Below are 26,173 nucleotides of genomic sequence, written 5' to 3'. Positions count from 1 at the left end.
CATTACACTCCTGCACTCCCATGCAACTCCCCTCCTCTGCTGCAACGCTGCCATATTTCACTATACGTGGCATTCACCTCCTTCACAAAACCTTCTCCCATCCTCCGCTGCTCCTTAACTGTTCTCGTAGTCTTCTCGCATTGCATAAACCTCCCTATTCCGCAGCAAATATTGAGCTGCCTATCTGCAGCGTGTTGCTTAGCTCCTCATCGTTCAACCTCCTCAAACCTTGCCGCAATTACACCTGCAGCAAACAGTGAAACCCGTGTCCCCTGCGTCGACTTTTTTGGGGCTCCACGCACCTCACGCAAACCTGCATTCACTCTCTCGCCATGATCTGCAAATCGCACAAGTAAAAACACGTTTCTTTTGGTATATATGGGCCACTTGCAAACCTGCGTGGGCCTCTCTTCTTCCACGCTGCTGCTACATCCTCTCTGTCTGCCGTCGAGACTATTCCGCCGTCACTTGCAAAGACTGTAAGAATCACGTTTTTTATTTTTACGGACCAAGTCTGTTTTTTTTATGCGTTGAATGGTAAGGTAAGCTTAGGTTTAGATCTTCATTTTATTTCATTAACGTAGGACTTTTTTTCTGTTTGATTTGTTTTAGGTTTATAAAAAAATAAAATAAAAAAAAAAATTCGATTTTGCTTTAGGATTTTTTTTGATATATATTGATGTTTCATTTTTATGTTCTTTGGACTTAGGTTTGAAAATTTTTATTATGCTTTTGATTTTAGCATTAGATCCTTTAGGCTTAGCTTAATTTGTAAAGGCTCTAGGTTATTTTTGATTTAAGTTTTAAGTTCATTTAAAAAATAAAAAATTAATAAAAGTCCTTTTTAGACTTTAGTTTTAGTTTAAATTTTGATTTTCAAGTTTTTTTTTTTTTAATCATAAAAATCATAAAAAAGGTTCTAGATTCTAATTTTATAGTGTAGTTTAAGTTTTATTTTTATCATAAAAAATAAAAAAATATAAAAATTTTCTTTTCTTATAGTTTAGTTTTTTTTGAATTATTATAGTTTAGATTTAGTTTTGTTAGAAGCCAAAAAAAAAATAAAAATTTAAAGGTTTCCTTTTTAGTTTAGTTCAATTTTTGGATTTAAAGTTTCATTTTCATTTGAAAAATATAAAAATATTTTGGAAATATTTTGCCAGATTCAGTATTAGCTCAGGGATTTATCACGTTTTATCTTCTCTGCTAAGGCTAAAGTTTTCATGTGGAATTAATGTTTATCATGAGATCATTTTGAAGATTAGCTACATAAATGAGATATCTGGTTAGCGTTTAAAATTTCATGGTTGTGTATCGAGCTTTATCTTTCGAAATTTTAAATCGCTGGAGTATCATTTAAGCATTTTCTCGCATTTGATAAAATTTAATCTTTGTTTGAGTTATTTGAATTTAAATGATTGCTGTACATGGTTTACATTTTTGCAACATTTAGTAAGTAATCATTTAAACATTAACTCCATAAGGCGCTGGTCTATAAATTTAATAAAATCTATTTAGTGTCGGTTTCCTGTCGTGTCTCCCAAACCAACTGATTCACAGTTGGTCATCCATTTTCATATAGAGTCTACCCCCCTTAGCCGCGGGAGACATGCTTAAATGGAGAGATCGGGGATCAGGGTGATAGCCCCTGGTCTGAGCATTGTCGTGACAATCTGTGCGACAACAAAGTACTTTCATCTTAAAGCAATAAAAGGAAGCTGCTAGAAGACAGTCTAGATGACCAGAAGGAGGAAGAGGTATGTATATATTTGATAGATAAATTCATCATATAGTTGCAGATAGAATGGTTCAATGTTCTATCTCATTGAAGAAGAAGAAAATATTCCATAAGAATGATACATGAAGGCATGTAGACAGTGTGCCTTGAACTCTTCTACAAATCGACAAGATGAAATCAACATAATATGACCTCATAAAGAATATGTGGTGGTTGAAAATCATTGTTCCTATGATGAAAGAACCATGTAAAGAAGATCCTAAGAAAGAAACATGTGAAAAATGTGAAGGAAGAGTTCATGAAAGATGTATTTGTAGTCACGTAAATGATCAAAATCTGATATCAAGAAGGATTAGCTATGACATCTCCACGAAGAAGGTATGAAGAGCTTGATATGTATGCTGGAAAAGGAGAACCTTGGTAATGTATGTCTTGGAGATGGATTCATACATATGCAAAAGGATGATGATGTTGCAGAAAGCAGATGTCATGACGAAAGGCCATCATAAAAAGGTAACTTTGATTTAATATTCATTTTAATTTTTGAGAATATTTGGTTGGGTTGAAAATAGGGTTGCCAAAAGAGGATTGTAGAAGTTCATCTAAGAGTGGATGGTAGATTGTGGAAGCATGATAACTTGGAAGAGGTAGTTGTATGAAGAATAGCCAGATATGGACTAGAAGATCACTTTACAATGGAGAAAAGGATGAAATGACTATTGGTTCAACACTATGGTTCATTGAAGGGAAGTGATGGAGAAAGATGGTTGAAGCCCTACAAAGAAGTTCTGAAAGATGAAGGCTCCATGATGAAGAAGTTGAAGTTCATCCATGACATGATGATGCAAGAAGAAGGAGCCCTACAAGCAGCTAATAATACCATGACCTCCACCAAATAGTAGATAACTGTTGTTGGAATCAAGTCCCTAGTTAAGAGGGAGCTTGGGTGTATTCCTTTCATGCAAATGAATGACTAGATCCTCCCTAGTTGAGAGGGAGAGATAGATACATCATTCTTGTCTTCATTGTATGAAGAAAGAATGGAGGATTGGATAATCATATGGTTTCTGATACTATTTGAGGATGAGGTAGGGCATCCAATAGGTAAGAGTAGTCGAAGAGGAAATTCCTTGAGGATGTGTTAATCCAAGACCGGAATGGTCCTAGAAGGACATACCCTGTGAACATCCGGATGGGGTATGTGCCTTAAGAGACAATGATGATGGTGTCTATAAGTCATTGTCTTGCCATCGTTGTGCTCTATTCTTGTGGAGAGATAGAGCTGTTAGTCAAGGCCTTGCTATATGATATTGCTGGTTGAGATGATGAGATGCAAAAATATAAGTTGAAATGATAGCTTATGAGATGGCTTACCAATCTGACTCTTCTTATGAGAATTCTTTAGTATGAGAATGTCCATGTACCTTGTATGTGTTATGAATACCTCCCTAGTTAAGAGGAAGTGTTGAAAGGTGTAACTAGGTTCAGTCTTCATAATGTCTTATGTAATCATGATTTTATGTATTTGATGTTAAAGAGAAGAAATTTATTATTGTCATTCTTGATGCATGGGTTTTATGCGCAAGGTCATTTTATTTGTAGGTCAAGCACCCATTGAGTGCTTCTAGGATTTGTTATAAAGTCAAGAAGTCAATTGAGTCATTGTAATATGTAAAGTCCCTATTGGGCATCATGTATCAAGTCAAAGACACATATTGTAAAGTCAAAATATCAAAAGACACCCTCCAAGGTAAGTCAACCTTCAAGAAGAGATATCGGCCTATAAGTAGGGATAAGTCGGCCTACAAAGATGTCAAGTCAGCCTAATTAGGGCTCCAAAGAAAGCATATATATAGGAGGTATTCGACCTCATTTGCGAGGCATCCAACAAGTTTGTTGAAACACAAAAAGCACAATAATAACCAGCGAAGGAGAGGAGAATAAAAGGAGGAAGAATTGAACTATTTTTAGGGATACTTAACCTCACATGTGTGAAATTATTAGGGCATCAATTTGTTGCAGCTCAATCGAATTGCAATCACATTAAGAAGAGACGAGTTAGGTGTCAAGAACATTAGTTTGCAAGCCGAGTGACCAAGGATAGTGAATCAAGCTAAGTAAAGGAGGAAAGATACATAATTCTACACTAAACCAATCACACATTTGAATCTACAGGAATTGCAGAAGGGACGAAAATTGCAGACCTGAAGCAGAAGCTGAAAAACTGAAGAGAAGTCAAAATTAGAAGCGCTGACGCTAGTTTGACTTGGGTTGACTTTGTGAAGAAAAAGCTGATCAAAGGAGACGATGACTTGGTTTTGGAAGGGTCTTTGTCTTGGGTCACAGGTCTTGGAATTCATGATTTGAAGGTTCTATAAGAAGATACTTTTTTTGTGGGTTTTCCTCTCAAGAGGAGAGGTTTTGGCCCTGGCTTACAGCCTACATTTTGTGTCCTCTTGTCTCATTGATATTCATTGTTTGGTAGTTGTTTGATGATAAAGAACACAATAATAATCAAGTGAAAGAAGAAGCTCATAACAGGTTCATGAAGATAAGTAAAAGAACATCACAAGCATTTAGGAGAGGTTTTGGCCCTGGCTTACAGCCTACATTTTGTGTCCTCTTGTCTCATTGATATTCATTGTTTGGTAGTTGTTTGATGATAAAGAACACAATAATAATCAAGTGAAAGAAGAAGCTCATAACATATGTTCATGAAGATAAGTAAAAGAACATCACAAGCAGTTATCAAAGTAAGAGAAATCACCTAATTTAGCTACCTCTAGATTTCTCAACCAATAAGATCAGCTTCTCCTCAAAAGGATCCCAAACTAGGCTACCCTAATTTTTTCCCATGAGTGAATAGTTGTGTTAAACTCTCCCCCATAAATACTGTAATGCTTATACTCAGATTCCCCAAGATTAATCAAAGATTACCAACAAAAAACCTTTTCTTGAGTGACCAAAGTCATGTAACAATAGTAATACTACATACCTTTTGACTTGGGATATGAAGTGAACTTCTATCCAAGGTCAAGATCTGAGCTTTGAAACTAGCTGAAAAATGGTAATGGACTAGAGAGTACACAACCCTACTAAGACCCCATGAGAGGTTACAACCAACGCCCCCCTACCTTGCCATAAATTTCTTCCTTTTTTGAGGATTTCCTGCTCCCCCATTTTCATCTCTTAGAGAAGGATTAGGGGATTTTTCTTTTTTATTATACTTTTAACTTTTGACATTTTCCTTTCTGATCCTAATCCTACATAATTCTAGGATACTATCTTCATCATTTGCTGGAGGTTTTTCGATTTCCCCTTGATTAGGGGTTGGTCCACTTTGTTTTCGAATATTTATTTGTCCTTTGTTGAGTGATACTTCTATTGTTTGTTGTGTTCCCTTCTTTGTCTTTGTTTGCCTACTTAATTCGAATATCCTAATTTTCATTTCTTCCTACTGTTTTAGTTGCCTTGTCTTGGATATTTTTCTATTCTTGTTCTCCTTTAGACTTTTCATTCATTAATCCCATGGAAAAGGGCCCCTAAGCATCCCTTGGATTTTCAAGGGAGTGGAATACTTGCACTTCTTTGTATTCCTCCTCATCTTTGATCCTTTCTTTGATTGACACATCTTCTAGCTCTGAGAGATATCTTTAGTTCTACCGCCAACATTTTTATTGTGGGATGGGTCTTGGGGGATCTCCTGATTTCCCTTGATCTAATTTTCCTCCTCTTCTCCCATCTGCTCCAACAGTACAAACTTATTACCTTGAGGGCTTAGATCCTTATTTTTACTTGAGGAAGAAGCTTGTTTAGTCAATTTAGTATGTCCTAAATTGCTACAATAATTATCAATCCGGGAGTCGTAAACTGATGAAGGGTGGCGCACTATATGTGCAAGACAGTCTCTTTCTTACTTTTTATCAATTTTATCTTGTTTTTGGGGGTTTTATCTTGGCTTATCTCCTAATGCGAATGATAATCCTATTCCTAAGTCTTAAGAATACTTTAGAAGGCAGGTTTGGGTATAGATTTTTAAGGCAATTATGTCCTTTATGATGACTTCCAGAACTTAGCACTTCAGAAGGTCTTAAAACATACTAGTGATAAAATCAATACTTGAACAAGAATGTAAATGTGTAGCTTAAACAAAAATTTAAATGTGCAGCTACTTGAATCAAACAAATGATGAACTACTGATCATGAAATTTCTATCTCTGCTGCTTATCTAAATACAGAAATAAAAGTTAAGCTATTGCACTCAAACAAATCAAGAACTGTAAACTAATAAAAGTAAAATCAATTCACTTCATTTATAGTCTGATAGCTCGCCATGTAGTCTAAGCTATGGCTCTGGAGATAACGTCAATAATATGAGGAATTGATATCGAATTGCGGAAAAATAAAGTTAAAATCAAATCACATCATTCATAGTCCGATAGCTCACCAAGTAGTCTAAGCTATGGCTCTGGAGATAACGTCAATGATATGAGGAAATTGATATCTAATTGCAGAAAAGTAAAACTAAAATCAAATCACATCATTTATAGTCCGCTAGCTCACCAAGTAGTCTAAGCTATGGCACTGGAGATAACGTCAATGATATGAGGAATTTGATATTTAAGCTAACTAACAAAGCAAATGAATAAAACCGCAATCAAAGCATAATCGAAATTGAAAAGCTAAGAAAAGCAAAGTCAGCAGAGACGCTAATCTCATGTCACTAGTTATCGTAAAAATTGTGTGAAAATACCCGGGCCTAGCGTATCCTGAAACACACACTGATCAGTGTTAGCAACAATATACAATACTTGAAAAATCATGTACATGATTGTAATGTTAACACAATGACTATCTTATGAAATATACACAGGTGAATGAATTATGAAATATGTACAATGGAAATAAAGAAACAATACATAAAACTGTATAGCAACAAAGAAAACAAAACCTCAGCGTGCAGGGGCCCTTTGCACGGCCTTGGTCAACATGTTATCAGCCTGGAATTACGCTCACACAGTCATATAAAACAGAGTTTTATTGAATTGCAAAACAGAGGAAGACTCCTCTCGTTACAACAGCAGGTCCAGTTCACGTCACAGTACAATGACTAATAGCAAAACGACATCAAAAACTAACTCTACATGCGTTTTCAAACGCGTTATTTACAAGGAAAATTACATAACTGTTTTCTCATGAAACATCTTCAATAGAGGACACATAAAAAGACAACATCCGTGGGTTTAGCATGATGGTTTCCGAGATCATTCAATCTATCAAATATGGTTGTTGGATTTGCGTCGTGGAGGCAGTCTACAGTTGTCAAAATGAACCCAGGGATCTAGGAACGACCTCAGACCTTTCACCTGTTGAAAAACAGAGACTTGTTGTTGTAGGACTCCTTTGTTTGACCACCGTTTGACCACGGCTTCTTTTTATGAATCTAGCTAAACCAACAGGACCTAATCCATGTCCAGATCATTCCTGAACTGCCCACATGCCTCGTTTTGCTTGATGACAGCTGTAACCTAGAGATCAACAAAGACAACTGCAGAAAGTGGCTGCATTCCGCAGCGAATGAGCAAAATCTAATTCAAATAGAAAACACAAAAACATAGTTAAAAAACCACTTAAATGCTCTTTTAGAATCAATATGCAATGATCTTTGATAGGTTATGAGGTACTGGTGAGGGGAAAAAGTCTAGGAAAATGTGTAGGAGAGATGTAGTTTCAGAGCTCAACACACCCCCACTGTGAAGGTGTTGCATGTCCTCATGCAACCAAAACTTTGACCATTCTCCCTTTAGTTCATGTGTTCTGAGACCTCTGCCAACACATCCAGCCTTTTTTTTTTCTTTCTTGGGACCACTGTCATCCTTGGCTTCCTCATTAGGCACTCGAATTTGAGGTTGATGAGAACCCTGCTTAACCTCTTGTTCTTTTTCTTCAATTTTCTATTTTTTTCTGCCATAGCCCAATATGAAACATGGTGTTGTCGTGAATAATCTTATCTAACCTGCCTTGTTCTTTCAATGTTTCATTTTCTCTTTTGATGTGTCTATTTAGGACCTCAAGCTCAAAAACTTCCAGTTTTAGTGATTGGATTTGATCTTCTTGAGCTGTATTAGGCTGGGCGGATGAAGTGCCTTGATCTGTGGCAATTTTCTCCAACGTTTCAATATAATCATACATTTCTTGTTGGGTTGGATCTATTTCAGGTGTAGTTTTCCTTGGGCTGTCCCCAAAATCTGGTTGAGAAGGACTGATCTCCAAATCTAGCCGAGAAGGACTTTTTTTCAAAATCTGGCTGAGGAATAAGAGTATGGTGTGGGCCACGGCCAGGAGGGATTGCTGAAGGTTGTTTCGGTGTTTCCCCTCCTAAATCAATGAAATGGGGCCCTTTCGTTTGTACTTTCCTCAATTTTCCTTTAAGTCTGGAGCTCCTCCTTAAATTTTGTGAACTAGTGTCTTCTTTCTCCACACTCTGTTTTTCTTTCCCTTTTCTCTTTGCTGCAGCTGACTGTTCCTGAAGGTAAACTAGTCTTTCAGAAAGTATTTGGTGGTCCTCTTCTGAGGAAGGTTCTGGGGTTTGATAGACAGCCTCAATATTTCTTTTTCCTTTTGATTTTCTTGGCTTCTTAACCTCATTTCTTTCCTTCTTACTTTCAGACAACTTTTCTTCCCTACTAGTTTCTTTAACTATGTTAGTAGGAGTGTCCTGAATTCTAACACTTGTTTTCTTTCTCCTACTTTTCCTTGCTGAGCTGCTCTCGGGTGTTTCAGGTGGATCTTGAAAGAAGTTTCTAACCAAAAACTGCTCCTAGGTGTCCTTCTTTTCCTTCAACTGTTTTTCAATCAAAATTTTCACAAGGCCGTGATGGTACAGGTGGGGTTCTACATCCCCCAGATTCTTTTGGACAATTATGGACATCTTTTTCAGGCTATTTAACAAAAATTAAGGCAAATTAATGGTTTGATTTTCTAGAAAATTCATCAGCAATCAGGTGTGGTACATATACATGGACCCGAACCGTCCCTCATATGTAATAAACTTCCGGATTATCAATAATAGACTGTCCCACTTCTCTTCTAAAGCAAAGACAGGGATTCCATGTTTGAAAATGGTTATATCCATATCTGGATTGCGTAGGATAACCGTCCATGCCCTCTCATCAAAGCTTTTGTTTTTGAACCACCGTTCCCCTTCCTGTGGGAGTTTCGTTGCTACAGCGATATATGCCTCTGTGATGGAAAATTTAAGGTCTCCAACCTCAACTTCCACGCCATTAAAATACCTCACAAATGTCTTCACGACTTCTTTGTTGTAGCCTTTGAATTTCTGAATGAACTGTAGCCACTGTGTCTTCCTTATTATGCTCTTCAATTGAGGATACCCCTCCATGAATTTGGGCCCTTCCGGTTCTGCTCTTAGTAAAAACCCTATTCCTTCCTTCTGCTCTAAAATACGTCTGTGTGAATGATGGATTGACGGAGGTGAAACAACTGTGTTAGCGGGGAATGGAGAAGGTTTATGGAGAAAAACCAGTAATCGTAAATGAAAGAGCAGAGAGCATGTAATGAGAATGAGTTCAAGGGAGTGTAAACAGTCTGAATATAATAGGCGGGATAGGATGGGAATAGAGTGAGCGTAGCTTTTGAAATAAACGGCTGCAGAATAAGCGTGAGCACGTTCTCAAAATCGCTGTGGAATGTGCGTCGGAACAGAGCCGTGATCAAATAGATCACATCCTCATAATTATCCGGTTCAGCAGGTGGAATGCCAACGTACAAATAAACATGAGTTAAATTCAGAGGCGGATCATGAGGCCGTTAAAAATTAATGCAAGGTTCGTGGAGAAATCATGTAAAGGTCATGGAGCGGTTATGGAAGCTATTAATGCTAATCATTACATATAATGGAGTCGTGGTTTCATAACTATATAGAATGTGATTTTTTAAAATGCTATTTGAAACAAATCTTGCTCATACCTTGGAATTTTTGCGACTTTTATCCATTAACTTTTGATTAGCTGCTTCCTGTTGGTGCTTTAGGTGCTTCAACATATTTTTTCATACCTGCATTTGGCTAACATCTGACTGTCAGTGCTGAATAACAGAGTGTTAGCTGCGGAATCAATCAACTGGCTGCAGAATCAGTTTCTAGCTGCGGAAACTAATACAGTGAACATATGACTGAATGTAGATGGATGGAAATGAATAATGACTGAGTGAATGATATAGGAAAACTGGTCATGAAAGGAATTTTATTGGCGAAATGAGATGATGAAATGAAATGAAATGGAGTGAGGTGAAATGAAGTGAAATGGAGTGAAATGACATGAAACTATGAATACAATGAGGAAAGATTTTTTTTTGGAAAATATAGGGCGTCAGGAGTTCCTGATTTTCGCCCTGTATTTTCTGTATAAGACTGCCAATTAGTGATTGGTTTTCAGGCTTATACACATTTTTTTTTTTTAACAGAAAAGAACAAAGACTAGGCTGATGGAGAAGAATGATTCTTCTTCACCAGCCTTATTGCAGAACTATCTTGAAATATTTTGACAAATTCCTCTTTTGAGAGTGGTTTATGATAGATCTTTAATCTGTGGCCATTCACAATAAGAGGAGTTTGATGTTCATCAATGGTTTTGATTCTTATCGCTCCATTGTTAAAGATTTTTTCAATTTCATATGGCCCAAGCCAATGAGTCTGAAATTTTCCTTTGAAATTTTTAAACTTGGAATCAAATAGCAATGCCCAATCTCCTTCTTGAAACTTTTTTTCCTTGATGTATTTGTCATGCCACTTAGCTCTTTGATATTGAACTAGATCAGTTCTTAGGATTGCTTTTTGTCTGATCTCATCTAGCTCATTCAACTGCTCTATTCTATGCTTTTGGGCTTCTGATAGATCCATTCCCAACTGAACTGCCATTTTGAAAGTTTTGACTTGGAACTTAATGGGGAGCAGGACTTCTTTCCCATAAACAAGTTCATAGAGAGAATGTCCTATTGTATTCCTCCATGTAGTTCTGTAGGCCCATAAGGCTTCAGGAAGCCTTTCTGCCCAATCTCTTCTGTGTAGATGAACAGTCTTGGTAATGATGCCTTCAAGAACTTTGTTTGTAGACTCCACTTGACCATTTGCTTGCGGATGGTAAGAAGTAGATTTTCTGTGCTTGACTTTGTATTCTTCCATCAGCGTCTCCACCAGTTTGGATGTGAATTTTCCTCCCTGATCTGTCACAATTTCTCTTGGAACACCAAAGTGAGTAAAAATATCCTCATAAAGAAAACTAACAACTGCATGCTTAGTAGCAGAAAATAATGCTTTGGCTTCCACTCATTTAGTGACATAATCAATACATACCAATATATACTTTCTTTGTTTTGATGGTGGGTTAATCAGTCCAATAAAATCTAAAGCCCATTTTTCAAAGGGTTCGATGAGTACCTGTGGTTGTAATGGCATTTCATTTGAAAAGGGTAGGTTTCCTTACTCTTTGGCAACTGTCACACCTTTTGACATATTGTTTTACATCTTTGAAGAAGGATGGCCAATAATATCATAAAGAGAGGATTTTATAGACTGTCCTTTTGTTAGCAAAGTGTCCGCCGCATGGTTCATCATGGAATTCTTTGAGAATATCAGGCATTTCATCTTCCCTAACACATCTTCTGATCACAAAGTCTGGCCCTGTTTTAAACAATTCGTTAGAAATCCATGAATATTTTGAACTCTCTGAAATAATCTTTCTTCTTTCACCAGGAAATAAATGTGGAGGCAGTTTCCTTGTAACCAAATAGTTAGCTATATCTGCATACCAAGGAGTCTTAGTAGTTACTGCAAATAAATATTTATCAGGAAACTTGTCCTCTATAGAAGAATCCTCTTTAGTATTTTGAATCCTAGACAAGAAATCAGCTACTGTGTTTTGTTTCCCTGGTCTATCTAACACATTAATATTGAATTCCTGTAAAAGTAAGAGCCACCTTGTAACTATGCCATTAGTAATGGGTCTGTTCATTAGATATCTAATTGCAGAATGATCAGTATGAATAAAAGTTTCATAGCATGTTATATAATGTCTAAACTTATTGATTGCATGAACAACAACTAAGAACTCTTTTTCAGTCACAGTATAGTTCAACTCCGTAGGAATTAAATTTTTATTGGTATAGTAAATGGCATAAGGAACTAAATCTTTTTGTCCCAACACAACCCCTAGAGCTGTATCTGAAGCATCTGTAGAAATATGGAAAGGGAGTTTCCAATTTGGCCTCTCAAGATAGGTGTTTCAGATATTCTTGTTTTCAATGTTTCAAATGTTGATTGGCAATCATGACTCCATTTAAATTCAATTTTTTGTAAGCAGTTTGAAGAGTGGAGATGCTATTTTAGTGAAGTTTTCTATAAATCTTCTATAATATCCAGTGAATCCCAAAAAACTTCTAACATCTTTTTGACAATTTGGAATAGGCAACTTGGAGATGACTTCAACTTTTGATCTATCAACTTTAATCCCATCCCTTGAAATATGATGTCCCAAAACAATACCTTCAGTAAACATCATAAAGCATTTTTCATGGCTTAGTGAAAGGTTTGTTTGTTTAAATCTTATAAGGAATTTTTCCAAATTTTCTAATGCCTCTTCAAACGAATCACCATAAACTGTGAAATCATCCATATAAACCTCTACACATTCATGGATTAGATCAGAAAAAATTCCTAGTACTGCTCTTTGGAATGTTGCAGGTGCGTTATATAATCCAAAAGGAAGTACTCGATAAGCAAAAGTTCCCCATGGACAGGTAAATGTGGTCTTATCCTCATTTTCAGGTGCTACCTGAATTTGATTATAACCACTAAAACTATCCAGAAATGAAAAGTACTTTTTGCCTGCTAATATATCTAATACTTGATCAATAAATGGCAAGGGAAAGTGATCCTTCAAAGTTGCTTTGTTCAATTCCCTGTAATCAATACATACCATCCATTTACCATTCTTTTTAGGTACTATAACCAAAGGAGAAACCCATCGGCTATCTGAAATTGGGTAAATGAAATTTACATTGAGTAGTTTTTGGAGCTCTTCTTTCACTATCTCCCTAAGATTTGGATTCATCCTTCTCTGAGGTTGTCTGATTGGTCTACTGTTTTCCTCGATATAGATATGATGGATGCAAGTCTTAGGATCAATACCTTTCATATCAGTATACTCCCATGCAAATGCAGTAGAATGTTTTTGCAAGATTTTGGTTAGCTCTTCTTGTTGTGACTTTTCCAAATTTTTGTTGATATTCAATGTTTTTCCTGGAAAAATCTCAATGGTAGAGCTACAAAACTCTTCCATAGAGTAAAGAGACATTTGTCTTGATCATAGATATTCAATATTAGAATCTAACTGAAATTGTGTGTGGTCATATTTTGAAGATGTTTCAAAATTTTCTAATGTGTTCAAAATTTGACTATCTTCACTAACTTCAGAAATAGTAAAGACAGGTTGTATAATATCTTCATCATCGACCCATTCATTGTCTCCTACTTCTGTAATTGCCTTTGCTGGAGGATACAGATTGAATTTCTTTGTTGAACTACCATCAGAAATGTACATATCTCCAGATCTACAACTAATGAAAGCATCAGCTGTGGCTAGCCAAGGTCTTCCTAAGATGAGTGGATGTCCTCCTAGATTACTCTTAGGAGTCAAAATCATAAAATCTACTGGATACTCCCAAGAATCTAAGGAGATTGAAATATCTTCTAGTACACCATCTGGTTTGATTATTGATCTATCTGCAAGTTGCAGTAAAGTGGGTGTAAAAAGAAGATTAGGAAGTTTAAGCTGTTCCATAGTTTGTCTACTCATAATGTTGATAGCAACCCCCTAGTCAATCAAAGTGTTTGGAATTTCTATCCCATTTATATGTGTCTTGACAATTGGACTACCTAGATCTACATATTTTTGCATGGTAATTTTTCCCATCATGATATCTGCTATTTTCCCTACAAGGTGGATTCTTCTTGTGTCTCTTGGTTTCCTTCCTAGTCTTTTAAGACAACTCCTTTATTGTTTTTGCTAGAATAGGAATCTCTCAAATGGCTTGTAGCAAGGGGATCTTGATACAGACATTCTTCAATTCATCTAGAAAATCATAGTTAGGTAACAAGATTTGTTTTTCCACCCCTTTGTCAATTTTTAATCTTTCAGGGAAAGGAGGCGTGGATGAAGATGCAAGTTGCTCAACTATAGGAGTTGTGGGTGTTGATTCTTTTTCTTTTTCTTTTTGAATAATTGAGTTTTGAAGAGATGCTTCCTCAGAACCTTTATTGACTTTAAGAGAATCCTCCTTAGAAGTACCTTGCTCTTGAACATCTATAGAAGGTTTTTCTAAAACTCTACCAGATTTGAGTTGAACATCATTAAGAGGAACAATCATATAGGTAGGAAATTGTTGTCCTTCTATCATGTAAGCATTATGAGGATTTTTGTTGTTGAGATTTGGCAATGGCTGGGCTGATAGTTGATTTGTCTTTTGTTGAAATGGAAGCAAGAGTTGAGAATTTGGATTTTTTTGAGAAGGTTGTTGTTGTGGGAATGGTAATGAAAGTTGTGGGTTTTGATTTGGAATCGGTGGATTTTTTTGATTTGGAAAAGATGGAGGATATTGATAAAATTGAGAAAATCTCCCATAAGGATTTTGCATCCCTTGTGCCCATGATTAGTATGGATTTTGAGATTCGGGCCAAGGTTGTTGCCAAGAATTCCAATTTGGTGAGAGCTGAAAGTTCATAGGATTGTTAAATCCCTGATTTTGTTTCCCTTGACATGGTCTTCTTGAAACAAAACAAAGGGACTCTACTGAATTTGGATCTTCCTGAAAGACAACTTTGAGCCCAGGTATTGAAGGACAATCCTTGGTCTCATGGCTTTTTGAGAAAATCATACATGTTTCTACAACTTTTGCATCTAAGTGGCATTCCCTTAGAGCATGTTTCTTTCTACATTTTGGACAAAAGATGGCCAAGGCATCAACTTCTTTTTTTTGCTTGTTTTGTATTTTAAGGGTGTCTAGTTGTTCACTAAGGCTCCCTAAAATATCAGTTTTGAACTCATCAAGCATATTTCCAATCTCTGCCGTACTTACTGATCCCGTTGCAGATTTGTTTGCTCTAATAAGAGAAGGATCTCTCGGTCCTTTCCCAGTTTTAGATTTTCCCCTTGAGAGATGGACACATAGTTCTGCTATGTCATGAAGTGGAAGTTGAGAAATATCTCCCTTCCCCATCATGTTTAAAATATCTATCCATTCATCTCTAATGGCTTTCAGTAGAAAGTCCTTCAAGGTTTCCTCATCTAAATTACTCATTTTTTCTCTTTTTAAGTTGTATTGAAATCTTTCAAGTAAATCTTCGAAGTTTTCATCTTCTTTTTGCATCATCTTGAATACCTCATCCTTATGATTGGTGGGCCTACAATAATCCAGGTATCTATCCAAAAATGTTTGTTTCATATCATTCCAAGTCCTAATAGATTGAGTGACTAATCCCATGAACCATTTCAAAGCAGCTCCTTTCAATGTTGAAGGAAACAGTTTGAGTTTTTGAGAATCTTCCATATAGTCATAGGTTCGGCACAAGACTTCAAACTCAAATAGAAATGTTTCAGGATCTTCACTTCGCAACCCATAAAAGTTTGGGAGGACAAATGGTGAAATGTTTTTCATTGTTGTATGGGTTTCCTCATCAGCTATAGGGAATCCAAATGAGTTATCTCCATCCCTATTTCCCCCATTGTTATCTCTACCTCCTCCATTGTTTCCTCTTCCTCTACCTCGACCCCCTCCTCCAAATCCATTTACTACTTCTTCTGTCATGATAGTTTCCTCAGAGTTCTAAGGTTCTTCTATTAATGGTGAATGAGGAAGAGTTTCTCCCTCCTCTTCTTCAGGTGATTCTACTTCTTTGATTACAATATGTTCCCATGTAGAAGTGAAGAAAGGTTCTTCTCCTAAATTGGATTTAATGGATAGTGTGGGAGAGTCTCCTAATTCGGCTGCTGCCCCTTGAATTCTAGGAATCCTAAGGCTGGGAGTATGAGTCGGAGATGATGGAGGTGTATATTGTCTATGCCTTGAAGTAGCTGGAGTTGTGAAAATCGAACTTTTGGCCCTAGCTATAAACCTTCTCTTAGAATCTCTTGCTCTATGCATGTCATTTTTTATCTTTTAATTCTCTTTCTGATCTTCCAGGTCACACTAGGTGCAAGAAAGGAGCATAATCAAGAAATTATTGAACTAAAAACTCTCTTTTCTGATCTTCCAGATCACGCTAGGTGCAAGAGGAGAGCATACTTCAAGAAGTTATCAAATTTTCCCTTCTTTTTTTTTAAGAGATTGGCTACCTGGTTACACTTCCCCGGCAACGGCGCCAAAATGTTTAGTCAATTTAGTATGTCCTAAATTGCTACATTAATTATCAATCTACCTGGTCACACTTCCCCGGCAACGGCGCCAAAATGTTTAGTCAATTTAGTATGTCCTAAATTGCTACATTAATTATCAATCCGGGAGTTGTAAACTGATGAAGTGTGGCACACTATATGTGCAAGATAGCCTATTTCTTACTTTTTATAAATTTTATCTTGTTTTTGGGGGTTTTATCTTGGTTTATCTTCTAATGCGAATGATAATCCTATTCCTAAGTCTTAAGAATACTTTAGAAGGTAGGTTTGGGTATAGATTTTTAAGGCAATTATGTCCTTTATGATGACTTCCAGAACTTAGCACTTCAGAAGGTCTTAAAACATACTAGTGATAAAATCAATACTTGAACAAGAATGTAAATGTGTAGCTTAAACAAAAATGTAAATGTGCCGCTACTTGAATCAAACAAATGATGAACTACTGATCATAAAATTTCTATCTATGCTGCTTATCTAAATATAGAAATAAAAGTTAAGCTATTGCACTCAAACAAATCAAGAACTGCAAACTAATAGAAGTAAAATCAATTCACTTCATTTATAGTCCGATAGCGGCAATGTAGTCTAAGCTATGGCTCTGGAGATAACGTCAATAATATGAGGAATTGATATCGAATTGCGGAAAAATAAAGTTAAAATCAAATCACATCATTCATAGTCCGATAGCTCGCCAAGTAGTCTAAGCTATGGCTTTGGAGATAATGTCAATGATATGAGGAAATTGATATCTAATTGCAGAAAAGTAAAACTAAAATCAAATCACATCATTCATAGTCCGATAGCTCGCCAAATAGTCTAAGCTATGGCTCTGGAGATAACGTCAATGATATGAGGAATTTGATATCTAAGCTAACTAACAAAGCAAATGCATAAAACTGCAATTAAAGCATAACTGAAATTGAAAAGCTAAGAAAAGAAAAGTCAGCAGAGAGACTAATCTCATGTCACTAGTTATCGTAAAAATTGTGTGAAAATACCCGGGCCTAGCCTATCCTGAAACACACACTGATCAGTGTTAGCAACAATATACAATACTTGAAAAATCATGTACATGACTGTAATGTTAACACCATGACTATCTTATGAAATATACACAGGTGAATGAATTATGAAATATGTACAATGGAAATAAGGAAACAATACATAAAACTGAACAGCAACAAAGAAAACAAAAACTCAGCATGCAGGGGCCCTCTGCACGGCCTTGTTCAACACGTTATCAGTCTGGAATTACGCTCACATAGTCATATAAAATAGAGTTATATTGAATTGCAAAACAGAGGAAGACTCCTCTCGTTACAACATCAGGTCCAGTTCATGGCACAGTACAATGACTAATAGCGAAGCGACATCAAAAACTAACTCTACATGCATTTGCAAACACGTTATTTATAAGGAAAATTACATAATTGTTTTCTCATGAAACACCTTCAACAGAGGACACGTAAAAAGACAACATCCGTGGGTTTAGCATGATGGTTGCCGAGATCATTCAATCTATCAAAGATGGTTGTTGGATTTGCATCGTGGAGGTAGTCTACAGTTGTCAAAATGAACCCAGGGATCTAGGAACGGCCTCGGACCCTTCACGTGTTGAAAAACAGAGACCTGTTGTCATAGGACTCCTTTGTTTGACCACCGTTTGACCACGGCTTCCCTTTATGAATCTGGCTAAACCAATAGGACCTGATCCATGTCCAGATCATTCCTGAACTGCCCACGTGCCTCATTTTGCTTGATGACACCTGTAACCTAGAGATCAACAAAAACAACTGCGGAAAGTTGAATCAGCTGCAGAAAGTGGCTGCATTCCGCAGCTAATGAGCAAAATCTAATTCAAATAGCAAACACAAAAACATAGTTAGAAAACCACTTAAATGCTCTTTTAGAATCAATATGCAATGATCTTTGATAGCTTATGAGGTACTGGTGAGGGGAAAAAGTCTAGGAAAATGTGTAGGAGAGATGTAGTTTGAGAGCTCAACAAATCCTATGCTTCAACTCTTTTTTTTGGCAAGGGAGGGGCCCTTGATGTTGCTCCATTTGCCTCTAGGTCCTTTTTTGCTACATTTTGATGATTTGGACCTCTTCTATGCCTCAATTGTTGCCATTGTTCACCCTCCTTAGGTTGTTGTTGCTGATATTTTGACAATTCTCGGCGAAGTGTCCATATTCATGGCATGATTTGCACATAAAATGCAATTGATTGTAATCAATTTCTTGGAGGAAAGTCCAATTATTTAGATTGAGATGCATTACTTCAGGAAAGCCTTTATCTAGATCAACTTCAACACATATTCGTGCACATGTAAACATCCATTCCTATTCAACATGATCAATATGTAATCCTAGAGCATTCACTTTGTTATGAAATGTTTCTCCATTCTAGAAATAAAGTGGAAAGTGGGGTAACTTGACTTGCACAGAAACTATTGAAGGAACATCATTCTTAGAGTTGAAATTTGGCGTCCATCTATCTAGATATAGCCCTTGGGCACCCATAAAATATAGCCCAAAAATATGAGGTCTCAATTTGTATTCTCCTCAAAGAGAAAAGCGAAAAACCCTCGACCATAGAAAGAAACCGAGAGTTACCCATTGATGATAGGGCATTGATTTTATTACTCTGCAAATTTAAAGACTTGGGGGAGAGATATATCCCCATGAGCTACCTTATTGAACCCCATTTTTCCAATTTCAAGGCCATAGCTGGGGATTGGTTTGCATTCAATGAGATCTTTGGAATATCATCTATTTTCTTCACAAACTACGCATGCCTGACTTTTTGTACATGCAGGAAAGATGCTACTAGAGCAATGAAAGCCTACTAAGTTAGGAGTAGGAGGGTGCGGGGAGGAGTAAGCCCTACTGAGCTCGAAGCCATCGTTGAAGAAAAGGCTGTGACTAGGGTTTTTAATGAGCATTCTCCCTATAGACAATCCTAGTCATATATATCATAGCACTGATCTTATTACATTGAATAACCAAAATCAACAAGGAGGCTCAAAGTCATTACATTAGTTAGTGGGTAACATATCCATATTATGATGCAACACACATGGCATTAGATTTTGTATTTCTATTTTTTTGTGTTTTGAATTGTATCTTTTTTGTTGTATTACAAGTTATATGAAGAGGGATGCTAATATTACTATTTAGGTAGAGAATGAATGCATGCATGATAAATTTCTAGATTCATATATTGAACTAGACGATATGACTTCTATTTGTAGAAGATAATACAAGAAATATCAAATAATATTGTTGCTAATATTTCTTCGATTAAGAGGGATGCTAATATTATTATTTAGTTAGAGAATGAATGTATTCATGATAAGTTTCTAGATTCATATATTGAACTAGACCATATGACTTTTACTTGTAGCAGATTAAGCAAGAAATATCAAATAATATCGATGATAATATTTCTTCGATTGAGATTATATGAATCTCAATTGTATAGGAAAAAGAAGCCTTGTTGTTAATATTTATTCAACAAGAATTGTTGTTAATATTTGTTAAACAATCGCGTTTGAGATAGTATCTTAAAAATAACAAGATTAGTCAATAAATAACAAGATTAGTCAATAAAAGCTTACAAATTCATTTAATCTATTTATAGAAACATCAACAGAGTTATGAAAGAACATCCATTCTTTCAAAATAAATATTGAATACAATTCATAACATAAAACTTATTTTTGAAGACAATTTTATGCTTACAATTATTTAGTTATGTTCTAGATTTTTTCATAAGAGAAATAATCATTTGGCTTTGTCAACTTCTTTTAGAGTAATATTGTGCAAGATCCAACGATGCCTCGTGAGATGATTGAAAGTTTAAAGCAAGTAAGAGTTTGAATTTTTATTTTTTTTTAAATATATTTTTATTTGATTAGTATCTAAATTAAATAAGAGATCGATGATTTTATATTTTTTTGCAAGCTTTGAATTCATTTATCACATTTAATTGATCTATTAATATCACGCGTGACTGAAAATTCTCATTTTGTACATCATTATAGCAGGCTGAATTAGATGACAAATCTTCTAAGTCAGAAAGAAATAGAGAGGTAAATTCTATCAAACAAAACACAAATTAAGCTATCTTATCTTATCTTATCTATATATAATGTTATTATTGGATATTAGTTAAGATAGCTTGCAATCAATTGGTTTATTGTGTTGCTAAAAAAATATTAGTCTGTTATTATTACATGGGTCTTGAATATCTCTTAATTAGCTTGTTTTAATATTTTGATATTTAATTTATTTTAGAGGATATTTTGTTATACATGACAAATATTTTTTCCACAGAAAAATCGTGACCTTTTATTAATATTTATAAAAAGTTGCGTAAGTCCATGCTTTAGTCATTCAGCATAATTTGGTCATACATTATGAGCATATCAAAAAATAAAAGATTCACTTTTAAGGAACAGATCAACCCGCAGTATCAAAAAATTCATCCCATAACTATATCATATTAGAAAAAACATATCAGATAAGCACAACTAGCCGAGAAGTCATCTATCTAATCCTACAAAAAAGTGAAACTGCAGGATTGATCATCCACAAAAGTAACCCCTATGAGAAACAAGAGCATATATGAAGAAAGATTAAAGTGCTAGTAGGACTGACGCTGAAAAAGGTCTGCGCCCTCTACTGATTTGCTGACCTGCCATATGCCCTTATCCTATCCAACCCGTGCCTTAGATGTGTTAAAATTCTATCACTGCAACAACTGATTTATTTTACCTACTTGTCTTCCAATAAGTTATTTATGAAAACCTTTCAGTAAACATTAAAATAAATTCTGCATATCACACTATAATACAAAAACAAATACATGCACAAGAATCAAACACATCAACACAAATATTTTTGGACAATTGTCTCTGGAAAAACCCAATGCGGGAAAATTGGTGCAACATAGGAGGATTTTATTATTAAACAACTTTTCTAAGTACATTGGTTGCCAAACTAGTTCACCCAACTAAGATAAATTCTTCGACACCTCTCCTAGGCTCAGCGTCAAACCAACTAACCTCTGCGCAACTCCCAGACCGTCTGCGTCAGCGCTTTGTTTCTCTACGTCAGCACTGGGCCTCTTTGTGTCACCCACACAGGCCCTCCAGTGACTGTACAGTCCTGCTGCCTCTGTGTCTCTCTGAGTGGCTTTGCTTCTGCCTTTTTGACCTCTGCGCTGATCCTTTGGTACTATCCTTGCTTCTTAGCTCCATACTTGCTACCTCTTGCTGCAATCTAGACCTCTAGTTCAAATCTCTCAGCAAACCCCCCTCTAGAAATTGAATTGACTGGTCTCCCTCAGTATATTTCCAACTGACCCTCAAGCCTTCTCTTATACTTTTCCTATTGATGAATCAACGACCGAGATTAAGTTCCTAATCAATGGTTAAGATTAAAATAGACTTGATCTTCATCTCTTAGAAGCTTCTCATCCTTATCTTTATTAATACCCATTAATATTTTTATTTTCCTAAGTTTAGACTTAGGACCTCATTAAAAATATTAATTATTTTAACAAATTTTCATGCGGATGGAATTTTCCAAAACGATTTCTGGGTTTTGGAGATCTCATGCTCTTTAGTCTCTCCACTAATTCTCATGGCTAGAGCACATTCTATGCTACCCCAAATCAACACTCCCTCTTAGCGAGGAATGTGTACTAGTAATACTCCACACTGAGCATCACTCCAATTATACGACACCGATACCTGTGTTGATGCTAGGCTTCCATGCCCAACATCCTTTGCACTGCTGCATCCTGTACTGCTGCCCATGGCTCTATCACTGTCACTGCTACATTTGTACTGCAGCTCCCTCTACATCCGTGCTGCTGCTGGTCCTTCTTCCCAACACTGCATCTACACTGCAACTCCCTCTGCATCCATGCTGTTGCTGGTACTTCTTCCCAACCCTGCATCTGCACTACAACCCCTTCTCGTCATCCTGCTATTGCTAATTGCTACTACATTGCAACATCATACTCATTACTGCTATTTTAATGGATTCTTTATCATCCCCATCTTCTCCTTGAAATAATCAAACTTTGTTCTTCCAAGGGCCTTGGTAAGGATGTTTGCAACCTGGTCTCCTGTAGGAGTGTATCTCAACTATACAACTCCTCGTTGGACATAGTCTCTGACAAAATGACACTGATCGTCAAATACTGGATTCCCAGAGAGCTTGATGCAACTCTGATTATCACACATGATCTTGGTCGCCTCCATCTTTCTTCTGAATAGGTTTACAAGAAGTTTTCTAAGCCACATGGCTTCGCAAGAAGCTGTGCTTGCGGCCATATATTCAGATTCCGCTTAGCTCAGAGCTACAGATTTCTGTTTCCTACTGCACCAGGAGGTCATTCCCGATCTATGATATTCCTAATTAGCCATGGTTAATTGGAATATTCGATTTTGCTCAATTTTGCCTTTTATGGTTATTTATAAATAAAAAGGTGAGGAAAGGGGGACATAACTCACTTTTAGAATAAATTCACTCCCTAGTAGCACAACGTTGTGACTTAAAGGGGAGCCAAGGGGGGCCGAAGGACCACGCAGAGATGGGGCCCACGTGGACACTTGGAGGGACTGCGCAGATGGAAAGGAACACGTGGCAAGAGAGGGGCAACGTTGGAGGAGGTGGGCCTTGGGATTGAGAGAGGCCAACGCTATAAAAGAGAGAGGAGCCTCCTTGGGATTTGATTATGTGCATTTGAGCTAGTCACTTCGACTAAGAGCACGCTGGCTGTTTAGCTAGTCTGCAACACTATTTAGTGCATTGAGTATCTCCGTTCGGAGATCTCACCCTTAGCTCCGGGGGACTTTGAGTGCCTGCTCGGGCAAGGTATTTCCATCGGTATTTTTGTAGTAGTTTCCTCAGCATTTTGGCAGGAGGATTGAGCATCTTGGATGACTGCGCAGTCTTGAGAGGGATGACACAATGCTTTCTGGCAAGGGTTCTGGATTGAGGTTTTGTAGGGGGATTTGTGCTGGGAGATTGAGCAGGGGATCAGCCCTTGCATATTGGAGGATTTTGGCTAAGTTTCAGGTAGAGTTTTGGTGGGTTTATTTTAGTGGCAGTGCAGAGCCTTGAGGGATTGCGTGGGTCCTCAAAGGGGTGATTTTCGGGGGTCAGCCATTTCAAAAACGATTTCTGGGTTTTTTTGGGTTTCTTGAGTAGAGTCCGATTTGAGAGTTTCAACATTTTCTGAGAAGGGGAACAACCCCAAATCCTCATTTGATTTCCAACAGTAACAACAACACAATAGTTCTCCAACAACTTGGACACAGTTAAGAGAGAGGCCATTCCTTTGCTATTCTGAGTGTATTTCTTCACTTGCCATGTGCAAGTCGAGGTGCCATCTTTCTGATCACCTCTTGTACTCATTCTATTACTCAGTATAATAAAATGGCTTAGCATTTCTCTCTGCATTTCTCGAGTATTTGCTTATATTTCATGTTTACATTATTACATGTTGCACCATTGTTATTTTTATCATTTTGAGTTTCTCGGTTATTATATCATTTGTGCATATTTGGTTGGAGTTACTGGGGTTTTGGGGAAATATCTCTGAAACGGGATATTACAATGGTATCAGAGTATAGATCTAGCTTAGCCTGTGGAGCTAGCAATCTATGACACCGGGGGAAAAGCTCGGAAAAGCCTTACATCTGTTACAAAGGTAGGACATATAGAGACACTGGGCATAGGTTGGAGAACACCTATGGAGAGGGAGACTGTGTTCCAGTGGTGGACGTAGAACAGGAGGAGCCTGTGGTGGACGCAGAACAGAAGGAGCCTGTGGTGGACGCAAAGCAGGAGGATCCGATGGTAGATGAGGATGGGAAGAGATTTGCAGACATGCTCCTCAAATCCGTGCAGGATTTGTCGAGGTAGATCGAGGTGATGGGGCAGAGATTCACGACAATAGAGGCTAGACAGCGTGAGAATAGTTTTCCAGGTTTGTGAGGGATTGGGTACATCCCACCATTTTCCAGAGCAGGGTGCCACTTAGTGTGATATTACTTCGCAGATGGCCTCACATGCCCCTACACGCTCTACCATACCCACTTTCCTAGGAGCAGACACGGGGGCCGGAGCCCAACAGGAGGCAGAGCCCGGTCACATGGGCGATTATTTTGCAGAGTACCGAGCCTATGGGCAGGAGTTCAGGGATGCTCTCTCATTCAAATATTTTGTTAAGGATAGTAGACTTCGCGACCATCATAGAGGACACCGACATTATCACGATGGAGACACCCACCGCACAGCTAGTAGATTCCACTTGCCTACGTTTGATGGTTCATCAAATAGTTCGGCAAGGTCTTGGGTGGAGAAGCTGGACATCTATTTCCAGCTTAACCAGATGTCAGAGGCAGAGGCCATCAAGGTGGCGACATTACATTTGGATGGTGAGGCCCAGGATTGGTGGTTTCATGGGATGGTTACACTCGGACATTCCACAGTGACGACGTATGCCGAGTTCATCAGGAGATTGATGGCGAGGTTTGACTGGAGGGATCCGGAACAGCACTTTGTTGAGCTGACGAGGCTCAAATAGATAGGGAGCCCAAAGACCTACATTGCAGACTTCTTGAGGAATTCAGTGATGGTTCCAGATCTATCCACGGCACAGAGGATATACATGTTTGTTGAGGGGTTAGCAGAGCCACTTCGGGGTCTAGTCAGGTCTACTAGACCAGCCACACTCCAGGATGCTATCAGCAGGTCCTGGGACTTACAGGATGCCTTACCTAGGACCCAGCAGGTCCCGGGACTTACAGGATGCCTTACCTAGGACCCGGACACCTTACCCCCAGAGACAGACCTTCCAGCCTAAGGGGAAGGACGTGAGGATTCCACATCCAAAGGGGAATCCAGGACGAGCACAGATTGATGACGATGCCAGGAGGGAGTTGAAGAAGAAGCGGTTGTGCTTTACTTGTCAGGAGCCATGGGCACCAGGACATAGATGTGCTGCTGGAAAAGCACATTTTATTGAGGTCTTCTCCGAGAGCAGCAGGGAAGAGGATGAGGAGGATGACGTGGAGGTAGGAGATAGTCATGCCATGCAGGGTCCCTTGCCACCTCTACCACCAGCAGCAGGTGGTGTAGCTTTTGCACCTACCGGAGGAACGCTTGCAGCATTGCGAGGAGTTCCCAAGTATTTGACGATGTGCGTACGGGGGACAGTATGTGGCCAACGAGTATCAGTTTTGGTTGACAATGGGGCCACCCACAACTTCATCGATGCACAGATGGTTGAGCAGAGAGGTATACAGACAGAGAGCTTCGATGGATTTTCAGTTTTGGTCCTCGGAGATCAGACCATGGTGTGTGCTCGTTATGTTCGAGAGTTATCAGTGATGATGGGTACCTACACACTGACTGACCACTTCTTCATGGTCAATATTCTGGACACCAACATAGTATTGGGTGTTCAGTGGCTTATCACTCTAGGGAAGGTCACTATAGATTGGAAGGCCCTAGAGATGGAGTGGGATGATGAGAAGACAGGGAGGCATGAGAAAATACGGGGGCAACGCACATCCGCCTCAGACTGTTTCGGCTCATCGGATGGAGGCTGTCTTCCGGAAGGAAGACATAGAGTGGGCAGTGGAGTTGCGTGCATCAGAGGCAGGGACTACAGGGCAGATGGTGCACCCAGAGATACAGTCCATCCTTGATCGGTATGCCACAGTGTTTGGGGAGATTCTGCTGGGACAGCCACTGGACCTGGGGTTTGAGCACACCATTGAGCTTGAGCAGGGCATATAGGCAGTGATTACTACCCCCTATAGGCATCCCAAGGCCTATCGGGATGAGATTGAGCGGGCCATTCAAGAGTTGCTGGCTCTTGGGCACATTCGGCTGAGCACGAGTCCTTTTGCTTCTTCCGTGGTGTTGGTGAAGAATAAGG

The 26,173-nt window shown here is 38.0% G+C and overlaps 1 protein-coding gene across 3 annotated transcripts in view; it reads left to right on the top strand.

Annotated features, from left to right (window-relative positions):
* The window catches only part of LOC149156953 (uncharacterized), a 446,383-nt gene that overhangs the window by 39,743 nt on the left and 380,467 nt on the right, over positions 1–26,173 (top strand). Inside the window, exons 2-3 of one of the 3 annotated variants that reach the window (XM_089445441.1) lie at positions 20,020–20,076; positions 20,256–20,300. The exons of 1 other annotated variant lie outside the window; for it this stretch is intronic. In XM_089445441.1, coding sequence (XP_089301567.1) covers positions 20,020–20,076; positions 20,256–20,300 — 102 coding nt within the window. Of the gene's footprint in view, positions 1–20,019; positions 20,077–20,252; positions 20,301–26,173 lie in introns of all 3 variants that reach the window. One more of the 3 variants, XM_089445440.1, reaches the window with a different exon arrangement.

The sequence above is a fragment of the Pinus tabuliformis genome, chromosome 9, assembly GCF_031772625.1.
Source record: "Pinus tabuliformis cultivar Carrire ecotype Pingquan chromosome 9, CPIR1, whole genome shotgun sequence".
Lineage (NCBI taxonomy): Eukaryota > Viridiplantae > Streptophyta > Pinopsida > Pinales > Pinaceae > Pinus > Pinus tabuliformis.
Note: the sequence above shows the minus strand (reverse complement) of the source record. Positions and strands in the feature narration are given on the sequence as shown.